The following is a 14,166-nucleotide window of genomic DNA, read 5'->3' as shown; positions in this document are numbered from 1 at the left end:
TGCATGCAGACCCCCTGAACCCAGTACTGTGTAATGGACTCTGGAAATGTATTTTCAATTTTTTTTGGTCCAGTTCACAATGTCTATGGTGGCGTTGTTCCTTCCCCGGACAAACTATATAGGCTATAGGCTATGTATTCTGTATTCCAATATTATTTTTTACCTTTTCATATTTTTTTTGTACCTACATACTTTTCCCATCTTTCTCCTCTCTTGTTTCCCTCTCTTTTTTTTTGCAGGGTTTTGGCTTGATGATAAGGGCTCATTCTCTAAATTTGGTTCACAATTTTCCAGAGGTGTGACCAAGTCAACTTTGCTCGAGTCCCAAGTCAGTCTCAAGTCTTGAGGCACAAGTCTCAAATCAAGTCCCAAGTCTAAGTGTAGATTACCAAGTCAGATCCAAGTCAAGTCCATGTCATTAATGTCAAGTCTCAAGTCTAAATGTAGAACAGCAAGTCAAGTCAGAACAAATCAAGAGTCAAGTATCAATTTAATATCTTAAAGAAAACTAAATATCTAGGACTTTTCAATGGGATAATAGGATAATAGGATAAAAACTTGGTAAGAGCATCATGAGTTTGATTTCTATAATCAGTTTCAGCTTCAATAAATTCAATCATTCCATACAAATCCAGAAAACAGAATTGAAATTCAGTCGTCTGCTGGAACAAATCTCATCTCTTTCAATCTGAGTCATTTACACAAACACAAGATCTCAAGTCAAGACTTTAGAAACCTTTTCAAGTCGTCAAAGTACAAGTCAAAGTCGAGTCCGAAGTCACCAGAACCCAAGTCAAGTCAAGTCTCAAGTCTTCTCTTCATGCATCAAGTCAAGTCTCAAGCAATTAAAACCTTATGGAGTTTGAGTAATAAGCAGCTGTTGACAGACAGAAACCACTAAAACAACCAGATTAGCTCTTGATGAGCTGTGCGTCACCTATGACCTTTTCCTGAAGACAGCAATTAACCTCTATCATTCACACACACACACATACACACACACACACACACACACACACTAAGACAGCTGACTGATTTCCCTCTCCTGGACGGATCGATCTATCCGTCGGTCGACTTCTCCTCGCTCTCCTGGTATTTTAAAACCTTTTTCTTGTTTTTCTCTCACTTACTACTTTTACCATCTTTCTCCTCTCTTGTTTCCTTCTCTCTTCCTGTCATTCCCTCAGACCTTTCCTCAGCTAATCCCACTTCATCATTGCTGTGATCCAATGTGAGTAGCGCTACAAATAACAAAGTTTGTTGCGCTGCGTTGCGGCAACCAGCAATGTGAAGGAAAGTTTTTAAAGGAAAATTCCATTTTTTGAACAATGTTTAAGTGTTTTCAGGTGGATTTTTCCTTTAAATATGAAGGGTTTCACTCCAAAGCGCTATATACTGTATATCCATTTTGTACAAATGTTATTGATGTTCTGCTGATATCATAAAGATGATTCAGAGTGACTTTTACTTTCAACCCAGCCGGTGTTTTCAGTATGAGTCACATTTTTCAGTTGGTGCTCATTTTGGGATGAGACTCTTCATATACAGTGAAAGTGTAAAGGTTTTTGGGTTTTTTTTGCCAGCCAGCAGCCAGTGAATGTTTGTTTGTTGGAAGAAAAACTGAATATTCCTGAAATATTTAGGACCAAAACAGTTAATAGCAGATGCTGAAAATGAGTCAAAGGCATAAATATGTTTCATCTACTGTAGATTCTGCTTTTTTTTTTTTTAAACCAAAGGCCACAGTGAAAATATGTTTTGGACTTTAGCTGATGCTCTTATCTAGTGCAACTTATAATGAACGCATCAGTACAAAAAGCTTAAATTCCTACATCAATAACATTAAGCCGTCATCAAGCAGCTAATATGAAGTAGTGCAAGGGTTAGAGGCTTTAAATAATATAACAAAATGTTCCTGTGACCCCAGAATGATTATGCAGCTGTATAAGGAACTGAGGAAGAAAGATTGATGTTTTTTTCTCCTGCTGCATCAATAAAAGATCAATAGAAACTGTATCCAATGTTCGTACAAAATAGTTTTCCTGGCACTTCACAAATGTTCTGAATGAGAATAACTCCTGCATACCTGAATATTTAGCTTAAGAAACAGGTGCAGAAGGGATAAAACGTCTGAAAAAGAAACTTGTTTTCACACTGATGACAGGCTGAGCACTGATCTGCTCTTCGTCTTTGTAATCAAAAGAATTATTTTTGCATAGCTTGTGTCTTTGGGCATCATTTTGAATGCGAGAGAGTCTGTTTTTTTTAAAGTGAATTTAAAGGGAAACAACCGGTGGTACGCATAAATTTGAGTCTTAATGTGTAATGAGCACAGGTGAACTTGATGAAGAAAGTGAAAAAAAGAAAACATACACACACAGTTTGCAAAAAATATAGAACTGAACTGAAAAAGATTGAATCCTTTACTCAGGTGATGAAAGTTGACCAAGGGATTGGTCAGTTCGAATGACCAAACTTTGTATTTGTTATTTGTGTTGCAAGCTAAGCCAATCAGGAGGAGTTATGAGTTTCTTTCTCGTTGGTAAATGTTTAAATGTCCGCATACTGGTCATGGCTAAAATGCTCCACTGCCTCCCTTTTGATCAGACTTTCAGTTTAAAGCAGCATCAAGTAAGATTTTCCTTCCCCATAGCTCAAAATGATTCCAATATATCTGCAGGGGGTTGACGGGGTTGTTGATCAATACCAATTAACTCTAACGATCATCAGGTGCTGAGATTTCTGGCTTTCAAAACTCACTTTCTGGCCTGTACAAGACGCTCCCAATCCCCAAGGGAGCGTATCTATGTTCCCAGGGTCCTAAGTTCCCAGGGTCCTATGTTCCCAGGGTCCTAAGTTCCCAGGGTCCTATGTTCCCAGGGTCCTATGTTCCCAGGGTCCTATGTTCCCCAGTTCAATATTCTGTTAACACACATTAACCCTCCTATTGTGTTCGGGTCAAATTTGTCCCGTTTCAAGTTAAAATATTTCATAAATGTTATCCAGTTTTTTTTTTATTAGAACAAGGCTTCAAAACAGCTATATAAACACAACAAAACCAATGGTTATCATTTTATTTGAATTTGAAGGTCTCTAACCCTAACCCTTGTGGTCAGGGTAAAAATCTACAAACAACCAACCTAAACCTAACCCTAGAACTGGGGAACATAGGACCCTGGGAACATAGGACCCTTTGTCATGTTCCCATTATGTGCCATATCCCGGGAACATAGGAATGACTCCATCCCGAACCTACTCACATTTTCATCTGCTCAGCGACTGGTACAAGCGAGCGACCACCATCACAACACATTTTAAGCTGCAAAGGCTACAATAGTTTGCTCTCAAGCCAAAAAAAGCAAATGACAAAGCAGTATTATTATTATTATTATTATTATTATTATTATTTCCTCTTCATTAGACATTTCTGTTGGATCTCTGCTATGATCAGCTAGCTTCTCTATTGCGGAGATGTGACTTTTATAAGTTGCCAATAGAGATCGATAAAAGTCATAAATTACTCAATGCCTTTTGTTTTTTTTTTACTTGCATGTAGACATACAAACAAACAAAAAACAATCTCGATCATACATGTAATACTGAGATATACTGTATGTGCATAAGCAAATTTATATGTACATGAGGAAAAGAAAAAATGCATATATGTATAATAAAGAGACATGAAGAAAGAAAGAAAGAAAGAAAGAAAGAAAGAAAAGAAAAAAGGAATGAAAGGAAATTAGATAACGAAAGGATAAAGAGGAGAGGGAGAAAAAAGAGGGGAGGTTTTGGGGGTGAGGTGTGTGTGTGTGTGTGTGTGTGTGTGTGCGAGTAGTGAGCAGGTAGTGTGTATATTAAGATCTGTGAATGTCCCAACTTAATTGTGAAGTCGGTCTTAACAAGATAGTGATCTATGATGGTATCCATAGAGCCAGAGGACAGCAACATAGTGATCCCACACTCCTTGACATCATCTGGCCAGGATCAGCAGCGATTAGAGCTCAGGCATTTCATGGTGCTTGCCAAAAATCCCCCATCATGCACCTGGACTGTATCCACCACTGCCAACAGCCACTGCAGCCTGTTCTTTCTCTAATGTTGGACAAGCAAAACTCTGTTCTTTCACACTTCTATCTGCACCTTCTGATCACTGAAAAGGGAACAAAACTTCATATTTCTGAACATTTCTTGGAGTTATAATAATAGCTGAGGTTCAGGAGCAGCAGCACACCTCAACTCCACCTCAAGGTTATTATCGTTAACGAAAACTAACGAAATAACGAAAACTAGGTGTGAAAAAACATTTTCGTTAACTGAAATAGAAATAAAAATAAAAACGAGGCTTTACAAAAAAACGATAACTAACTGAAACTGTATTGTGTGTTTACAAAACTAACTAAAATAAACAAAAATTATAGAGAACATGTCTTTAGTTTTCGTCTTTGTCAATTTATTTCATACATAAGCCTAGTATTTTGAATTTTCGAATCTCACCCCTGACAAATACCCCATATTACAAAAAAAGACTAAAACTAACACTGAAACTAAAACTAAGCATTTTCAAAAAATTAAAACTAAACTAGCAAACCCGCTTTAAAAATGAATTAAAACTAAACTGAAATTGAAAACAAAAAGTCAAAACGAAATAAAAATAAAAACTAATGAAAAATGCAAAACTGTAATAACCTTGCTCCACCTCCCATCGTTTACCTTTACCTGCCCTACACACCTGTCTGCTCCTGTTCTGCCCCTCCCTCCCTCCCTCCCTCTCTGCTCTCTCTCACCTCTCTCTCTCTCTCTCTCTCTCTCTCTCTCTGTCTATCACAGGGTTTTTTTTTATATGGGGGGGTCGGTCATGCCCAGGAGCAACGGCGGCTCCTTCACCGACACCTTCCCCCCAAACCGCAGTCAACACCGTTCAGACGTCATCACACTCCGAGATGCGATGCAAGATATCGCAGCTTTACAATCGGCTTTATATTCAAAGTCAAAAAGTCCTAATACAATAGGGCAGCATGCAGTAAAATGTAGGACTTCTTCTCACATGGCTGCATCTGTACCTCCGCTTTAATTAGGCGGTACAAGCCAAACATCAAGGCAAGACAAACATTAGACCTCAGTAAAATATGCAAGGTCAGAGAGAATACAGCTGTGTGTCCATGCTTTATTTGACAGTGAGCTTTTTCTCTAAAAAATGTTTGGAAGAAGAAGAGAGGAACATCTAAGAGATAATGAGGGAGATATTGGACTTTTGGACCCACAGCTCAGTCATTTGGCTAGAAACCATGTGGATTATGCTGCATGAACTGTTTGGATAAATTTTATGGATATTTTATGGGTTTTTTTGGAGCTGTAAATGGACTCTGGTGACTTCAGTAGTTTGTTAGAAAGCTGAGATGGAGCTGTGGGGGCTAGCTTGCTGTGTGTTTTGGTTTTCCTACCAACTTCAATGCAGTTTCCACTAACATGAGTGAGTAGATAATGACTGAGTCTTCCTCTTGGGGTGAATTCATCCTTTAAATAGCCTCAAAAACAGTGGTGGAAGAAGTATTCAGATCTTTGACTTAAGTAAAAGTAGCAATACCACAGTGTAAAAATAAAAATTTGTTACAAGTAAAAGTCCTGCATTCAAAATGTTACTGAAGTCAAAGTACAAAAGTATTAGCATCAAAATATACTTAAAGTAGCAAAAGTAAAAGTAGTCATTATGCAGAATGGCCCATTTCAGAATCATATATATCATGTTATTGGACTATAATTATTGATGCATTAATGTGTTCATCACTTTAATGTTGCAGCTGGTAAAGGTGGAGCTAATTTTAATTACTTTATATACTGCTGAGTATCTTAACCTATAAAAATATATCATAATTTATTAGTTGATTTATAATTTGTATTAATAATCTAAATCTGCAAAGTAACTAGTAACTAAAGCTGTCAAATAAATGTAGTGTTTATTTTCCCTCTGAAATGTAGTGGAGTAGAAGTATAAAGTAGCATGAAATGGAAATACTCAAGTAAAGTACAAGTACCTCTAAATTGTACTTAAGTACAGTACTTGAGTAAATGCACTTAGTTACATTCCACCACTGCTCAAAAATGATCACTTTCAAGATAAAGCGCCGCCAAAGTTTCTAGTTTTTAACTGTCGTCCATTTTCCCCCCGTTCTGACAGACACACCGACCAGGCAGGCGGACACACACCACACAGAAACAACACACTACCGAGCCCTGGAGTCAGTGGGCGCTGACCCACATTTAACTGTGTGTGGGCCGAGCGAAGCCCGGCAGGCCGGAGGAGGAGGAGCGAGGAGAGGAGGGGAGAGGAGAGGAGGAGAGAGGAGAGGAGGAGAGAGGAAGGTAAAGAGGCTGCAGGGTGGGAATTGTCACATCTCATCCAGCCAGGAAGCTGTCAACTTATTTGTCCTTTCATTTGGGGAAGAATTGCGGCGAATGGTGACGCAGACGGACACGTGTGCACGCATTCACACATTTACACACGAACATACATGCACACACACACACACACGCACACACACACACGCTGGTGACAGGTGAGAGGTGATAGAGAGTGACAGCCAAACCCTGGAGGAGATCAGAAGGCGGGAGAGATGGAGGGAGCCGTGAAAGTGGAGCGGAGGAGGAAGAGGAGGAAACTCGCTGGAAACTTGTTTCTCTTTTCACTTCTCGGTGCAAACACACTTTCTCACGTGGCGGGGGGCTTTTAAGTCTGAGTCACATCTGTGTGATGCGCTTCCCGCCCTCGCTCTCTCTCTCTCTCTCTCTCTCTCTCTCTCTCTCTCTCTCTTCCCCTCTGCTCTTTCCTTAAACCAGAGGAGTCACACTGAGCGCCAGCAGCAGAGGACAGGAGCGGAGCTTTCATCACAGAAATAGGATAGAGCAATGGGTGTGTGCAGTATCGCATGTGTTGGTATGTGTGTGTGTGTTCATATGTGTATGTATGTGTGTGTGTGCAGGTGTATTTGTGTGTGTGTGTCAGGGTGAGAAAACTAACGGGGGCTGCGGGCAAAAATGTCCTAGAAAGTTCTGAAAATATCTGTGAAATCGTGAATGAAGGGCAAAAAAATGTCCCAGAATTTTTCATATTTCACCCTGTTCACATGTTTTTTCATTGACTTGTCATATTTTCACATGTGGAATGCGACTACTGTCCCCCGTGGGCCACCGTAGCTGATTCGTGGCAGCCGATGGTGATGGGGCGATTCTTTCCAGTGCATTGTGGGTGAGAAAAAGCGGATTTTGCTGCAGAAAACAACCGAGTACGCAGCCTGAAGCATTGGGAAATGTCTCTGGTTGTTTCTCTGTTCATGTCATGGTCTATTGTGAGTGTTTGGATGCCAATACACAATGCAAATGTATAATTTAATAGCATATAATATAATAAAATTGCCCAAATTGCCCCAAAATGACCAAAATGCCCCTAAAAATCAATCAAAGTGGGATTTCTACAAGTGAATTTCTTACCCTGGTGTGTGCATGGTGTGTGTGTGTGTGTGTGTGTGAGTGAGAGAGAGAGAGAGAGAGAGAGAGAGAAAGAGAGAGAGATAGAGAGGGCGGAATGGAAAAGCAATCCCATTTGTTGCATGTGCCTGCAGTCTATATGCAGCCCATGTTGTATTGAGTATTGCTTATCTGTCTGCTTTACAATAGGGCAGAGCGGCATAAGTAAGGTCAAGCCCTTTAAGTGGCGATGTCACTCATTACCCATTACATAACATGATGCCTAAAGAGCCTTCGGCAACAACGCTCACACACACACACACACACACACACATAGATATAGATATATGACATGCGGGTGAAGGCAGACATATGGTTCCACATGCTTGTAGCGTCACTGTCGGGTGAAAACCTCGTATCTCCAACATGTCAACTTATCAGGAACTAAGAAAAACAGCCTTTTGTATCTTAATGTCAAGACATTTTTTTAAATTTTCCACTGGATTTTGAAAGGAGGGGTCTGAGAATTTCCTTCTATAGCCTACAGTATAGATGAGCATGTTATCCTCTAATGGAAGAATCACCAAATTTGAAAATCACCAAAATTGGAGTTACGAGGTTTTCACATGATGACAGCGGTAAGCCGGAGCGCTAGGACACACACACACGGGCAGACACATGCCACATACACACAAATATGTATGCATTACACACACACACACACACTGATACTTTTTAGAGATCATGTGACCTGTCCGGCCGCCATGTTCAGACCCCAGCCTCACTCTGGTGTGAAGCGGACACCGCACGTCTCTCTCTCAGGCAGCCTAAAGGCCACCACTATCATTCTTCTTGTTAATTGAACTATAAATCACCACAAAGCGAGTGTGTGTGTGTGTGTGTGTGTGTGTGTGTGTGCGTGTGTGTGTGAAGATGAAGGTCAGTGGTTGTTTGTTTACTTTTTCTGCGTAAAGCCAGCCTCTCTCCACTGGAGGCTTTTCATTAGACGTGACACTGTGACCTGAGGCGGGTCCTTTCCTTTTGTTGGCCAGGGATTAGTGCAGCATACAAACACACTGAAGCTGGTGTGTGTGTGTGTGTGTGTGTGTGTGAGTGAGGTGGGTTGGGGTGGTGGGGGGGCTAGAGAGGAAGAAACACCTTGTTTTTTTTAAGAAGTTTCAAAGCTGATTCGGGAGAACTGGTATAGGATTTATTAAGTGTTAATCAGCTTGCACAATATGGTAGGGTGTTGCGGAAAGAGGGAGAGAAACGAGAGCGAGAAAAAAAAAGAAGGTGGGAAAGAGAGAAAGAAAGAAAGAAAGAGCAGGTGGAAGACAGGGTTTGGGGAATTGTTGCTAAGGTATGAGAGCAAAGTGCAGACCTGGCTCACCGTGCTTTGCCACATTAACATCCAAGCCTGAAACTGTGTGGATATATTTATATATTTGTGTGTTTCACCTCATAAAGTGCTCACGGTACACGAGGTCTTAGCTGCACGTACATTTCTGGACCGGGGATTTGTGTCAGGAGGACTAAGAGCTGAGCGGGCGTGCAGGCAGAGAAACGGTAGAAGCCGTAATCTTGGTGAAATTTGTTTAATCTCAAGGAGGAGCGGTAATCTGGTGAGATGGGCTATAATGGAGGCAGGGTGTTTATACCGCCGGAGTGTTTCTATTTCAGTGAGGTGCTACCCTCCAGGAAATATTAATCCTGCCTGCCTGTGTGTTAATATCCAGCGAATGGGTGTGTGGTAAAAAGGAGACGCACAGGCAGAGAGAGAGAGAGGAGAGAGAGCTGCTGGGGGGAAATCTGGACGTAGGAGACGTGCAAGATGTGTGTGTGTGGAGTGTTTCTGTCCAGTGTGTCCACTTTCCTGATTAATTATGGAAATAAACAGCATTTTGAAGTAAAACTCCCATTCCCATTTGGCACACTTTGGGCACTCTGGGTGTCCAAATGACTAAAATAGAGAGACCGACCGTGTGAAATTGTTGTACTTTGTTATATTGTCATCAATTGTTGTTATTGTTGTAGTCAAGGAGTAGGAGAAGAGGTTCAGGTGCATCACTATCCATGGGATCTTGGTTATAATGGTGTATAATGTATAATTGCCTGATAATATACTAGGTGAGGATTGAAATAGTAATTTTTCCTTTGTTCAATCTCCATCCCGAATTTCCCCTAGGGGATCAATAAAGTGCAATCGTAATCTTAATTTACTCCTGAATGGTAATAGTTATAGGTTTACTGATATAGATCCATATTCTCCAGCTTCTTACCTATCAAAGTAGGCCAGAACCATGCATGTAGGCCTTATAGTTGTGGAGCTATTCTTAATTCATTTTGGGCGTTTTTTCCAGATTTTTGGCTAAGTGGTTGATTAAAATGCCAAAACAAAAATAAACCAACAGGTGAGGATTGACCCTGACAGAGAGGGAAATGAGGATGAGAGAGGAGAGAGGAGAGGAGAGGCAGGCAGGGGCTGGAAGAGGAAAGGAAGGAAGGAAGGAAGAGATGGAGGTAAAAAAAAAAAAAAAAGAGAGGAAGGAATAAAGATGCGAGCAGTTGAAACCTTCTCCTCCTCCCTCTGGTTCTGCCTCGCCTCGCTTTCCCCGGGAAAAGAGGAGGAGGAGGAAAACCAGGAAGGAAAAGAGAGGAAGAGGAAGGGCTGGAAGGATGGATAGATAGATGGAGAGAGAGAGAGAGAGAGAGAGAGAGAGAGAGAGAGAGAGAGAGAGAGAGAGAGAGAGAGAGAGGAGATGAAGGGAAGACTTTGAGGAACATAAAACAACATGATATGTGACGGAGGAAAGGAAGACGAGAGGAACAAATGGACGAAGATGAGATGGAGAGTCTTGAAAGAGAAACGAGATCAGAAAACAAGTAGTTTGGAGAGATACAGAGGAGTGTGTGTGTGTGTGTGTGTGTGTGTGTGTTTGAGACCCTAAAGGATAAGAGAGGGATAGAGCAGAGGATGAGGAGAGGGGGAGCAGGGATGGAGGGGAGGGGAGGGGGATTTGAGCCCATGCTGTGCTGCTGTTTGCCTAATGATTTCCTGAGGGGAGTGGATTGAACCCTGAACCATATATTTAACCCCACTGCAGTTGGAGTGTGTGTGTGTGTGTGTGTGTGTGTGTGTGTGTGCGTGTGTGCGTGCTTGCATGCATACATATGTGTGTGTGTGTGTGTGGAGAGAGATGAGGTTTGAATATGAAGCAACTGAGCTGAAAAGCTTCAATGATTTCCTGAATATTTCTGTTTTTCTGCCCATGGAGACAAAATTTAGATAGAGTACATCCAAAATACTTATTTATTATTTGTTTTGATCCGATAATAATAATAATAATAATAGTAATATGTGATTTAAGTCCCGCTTGTCTTGTGGTAAAAATAGTTTTGCACACCTTGGACAAACTTGGAAGAGGGAATTATCTCACACACACTCTTATTCCTTCTTCAAGTTTGCTTTAAAAACCCTATAGCAGAGATGGCTTGGTCGTTTTTTTGTTGTTGTTTTTAATTTTTTTGTTTATTTCAAATATAAGTCATGCTTACAAGCAAAGCAAATGGTACATGAGGGATGAAATAATACAAAACAAAAATATAAAAAAAAGAAAGAAAAGAAAGATAAAGTGGAAAAAGGAGAAACAAAGAAAACAAATGGAAAATTAGAAACATGTTTAAAAAAAAAAAAAAGAAAAAACACTGGGTGTGATATATGGGTGTATATGGGTGAATGCATGTGTATGGATGCATACACATGAGCATGAACCCTTACAGAAACTCATAGTGAATTACATCGCTCATACAGCACAATACTTTACACACAGTGCAAAACCATTTTAAAATCAATATCAGAATTTTTCCTTTCCCCCCTTAGTTCCTCAGCACTAGTCTCACTCTGTTTCTTTCTCTCTTCTTCTTCTCTTCCTCCTATAACTTCATTTCGGTCACATTTCGGTTTCCCATGATTTGCATTCGGCGTCAATACAGAGCGGGACAGGAAATGCAGTTACAACCTCCCAGCAGGTGAAGTGATCAGCTCGTCTAAACGGGTTGTGTGAGACTGAGACGAGCCGCTCAGATCACGCTTACGGGTCGCTTTACTTAACACACACACACACACACACACACACACACACACACACACACTGATGCTGCGTGTTCTTTCAGAAGTCAGAAGTCGGGGAGTTTCCAGATTGTTAGTTGGAATTAAAACCTTTGTACATTCCGGTGGTTAGAGCTCGGAAAAACAGGGGAGAAACACGAACGCCTGTGAGATTTTCTTTTTCTGTTCCCCATGAAACAGCTAATGTAATGTCAGTGGTATTTGATGATGTTTGCTAGCTTTGTTAGCATGGCAGTTGTAAGCGCGACTGTATGCCACACAGGTGTTTTGACAGATTTAAGGTCATGTGACGCTGCAAATTGAACTCGAGTGTATTTTGACTTTCTGACATCTCTGGAACGCAGCGTAAGACACGTGCATGCAGACACACACATGCACACACACACACACACACACACACACATGCACACACACACAAATACGTATATATGCACATGCGTTCATGCACACAGAAACACACACAGACACACAAATACGCATATGTACACACACTTACACAAACAATTATACGCACACACACACCCCATCCACTCCTTTGCTCCCATATATATACACTGTAGATCTGCCCCCCCGCCCCCCGCCCCCCCTCCACCTCTGAGCTCCTCACCTGGAGTTGCTGATGTCGGCGTGGCTCGGCCCGGCTCCTCCCCCTCCTCCTCCTCCTCCTCCTCCGCTCCCCCGGCTCTTCTCCAGGCCCAGCTTGGTGAAGATGCCCACCAGCACCATGATGGCCACCACGCCGCAGATGATGTAGACGATGAGGTGCGTGCGGTCCCGGTCCTGGTCCCCCTGGCCCTCGGTGACGGCGGCCACGGGCTTGCCGGTGTTGGCCCAGATGGGCGTGTCGTAGTTGGAGCAGATGCTCTGGTCCAGCCGCTGCTGGCGGAACTGGCAGCAGAAGCGGTAGAAGCAGGTGCCGCAGCAGTACAGGAAGACGCCGGCGTTGCAGTTGAACGGCGGGTCCCACTGGCCCATGACGTCGTAGTAGCCCTGGCAACGCGTCCCGCCGACGGGAGGGTCGTCCTCGTCGTCGGCGTCCCCCCCGCTGGTGGGCGTGGACAGGCCCGTCTCCGGGGGCGCGTTCCGGGTGGTCTCCGCGTAGCCGGGGGTCGTCCGGTTGGCCGGCGCGGTCGGGACGACGGACGGGTCGGCGTCGGTCGCGCTCACCGTGGTGACGGAGGGGGGGGGGTCCTCCTGGGCGAGGGCGGGGCGGGTCGTCAGGAGGGGGGAGAGGAGGAAGAGGAAGAGGAGGCGTGTGGCGGCCGCCATGGTGCTGCGAGACGCCATCGCCTAAAGTCCAACCTGCAGGCTTAGAGCGGGAAGCAAACAGATGGACAGAACAAAGGTCATTAAAGACAAAGTGACTCGTTTTTCGCCCCATAACCATCAACAGCAGGATCCTTATATCTCTCTGTGTCTTGTAACATCTTTGTTTCACCCCAAATTTCTACTTTTTTGCTCTTACAGACAGTTGACATTATTCCCCAAAGGCCAAACCAGTGATAATATTTTATAAAACGTCAACAAACACATCAGAGGTAAAAAAACATTCAGTTCTCCGTCTTGGTGAAGTTCAACATGTTCCTGCAGCTCTCTCATACTATCTGTGAGTTTCACACACTGCCAAACGAAACCAAACGCGTTCTCCTGTATGTTCGTGTGAAGCGCAATCGATTTCAGTTCCAACGATCCAACACATGATGTAACTCTATTGATCTTATATGCTTATGGAATCGATAATGGAAAGAGGGCAGAGGATGTTTTAAACAGGACGCTCCCAATCTAGAGAAAATGTAACCCTGTTATGGTGCATGTGTGACATAGTGAGAAAGGATCATGACGCTATTTTTATGTTAAAAGCAGAAACATGGCATATTAAAAGACAGTCAAGGAAAATTAAATGTTTAGAATCACCCAATTTACCTATAAATGATTGTAAATCTATTTTTTGCTTTTAAATGAGCAACATGGCGCATAAAAAGCAGGAAATCTTGGAAAAGTCAACATCCAGAATCACAGAACATACTCTTACCTTACACGATAAGAGATTATAATCCTATTTTTTTGTATTTTTTTGCTTTCAAAAGAGCACAAGGAAACAGAAACTCATGGAGAATTTAATGTTCGCTCTCACCTTTTTATCCCTTTTGCAGCGTGCGCACAGTCAAACCTCCTCTGTTGTTCTTCCCCGAAAGTTCAAGGGTTAAAAATTCCCTCTAGAAATATCCACAAACTTTACTGAGCGGCATGTTTTTTCCCCCGGGTGTCCCCACTGCTCCCTCTCCTCCTCATGTGTTCTCCATCGTCAGCGGGGCTCGATCGGGGGGATTGAACAAATCACAAAAACAGGACCCTCCTCTTATCCTCTTCTCCCCCTTTCTCTTCCCCCTTTTTTGTCCCTTATTCCTTCTTCTCTTCTTCTTCTTCTTCTTCTCTCAGCGGCGGCTCTGTCAGTGTTGGCAGGTGTGAGTCCAGACCAGTCCAGGTCAGTTATAATCCCATAGGATGCTCGCTTGCGCTGCCAAGCCCCCCGTGTGAGTGAGTGTGTGTGTGTGTGTGTGTGAGAGGGTATGAGG

The 14,166-nt window shown here is 42.5% G+C and overlaps 1 protein-coding gene across 1 annotated transcript in view; it reads right to left on the bottom strand.

The window, feature by feature from the left end:
• shisa8b (shisa family member 8b) overlaps positions 1 to 12,877 on the bottom strand; it is a 42,838-nt gene extending 29,961 nt beyond the window's left edge. The window contains exon 1 of the mRNA XM_071528231.1: positions 12,198 to 12,877. Coding sequence (XP_071384332.1) covers positions 12,198 to 12,877 — 680 coding nt within the window. The remainder of the gene's footprint in view (positions 1 to 12,197) is intronic.
• Positions 12,878 to 14,166: the final 1,289 nt, after the last annotated feature.

The sequence above is a fragment of the Centroberyx affinis genome, unplaced genomic scaffold, assembly GCF_046629955.1.
Source record: "Centroberyx affinis isolate AG114_WGS23_722 - 3 ecotype Tasmania unplaced genomic scaffold, CSIRO-AGI_Caff_v1 ptg001636l_1, whole genome shotgun sequence".
In the NCBI taxonomy this organism is placed as follows: domain Eukaryota; kingdom Metazoa; phylum Chordata; class Actinopteri; order Beryciformes; family Berycidae; genus Centroberyx; species Centroberyx affinis.
The sequence above is the reverse complement of the archived record's forward strand: the minus strand, read 5'-3'. Positions and strand labels throughout refer to the sequence as shown.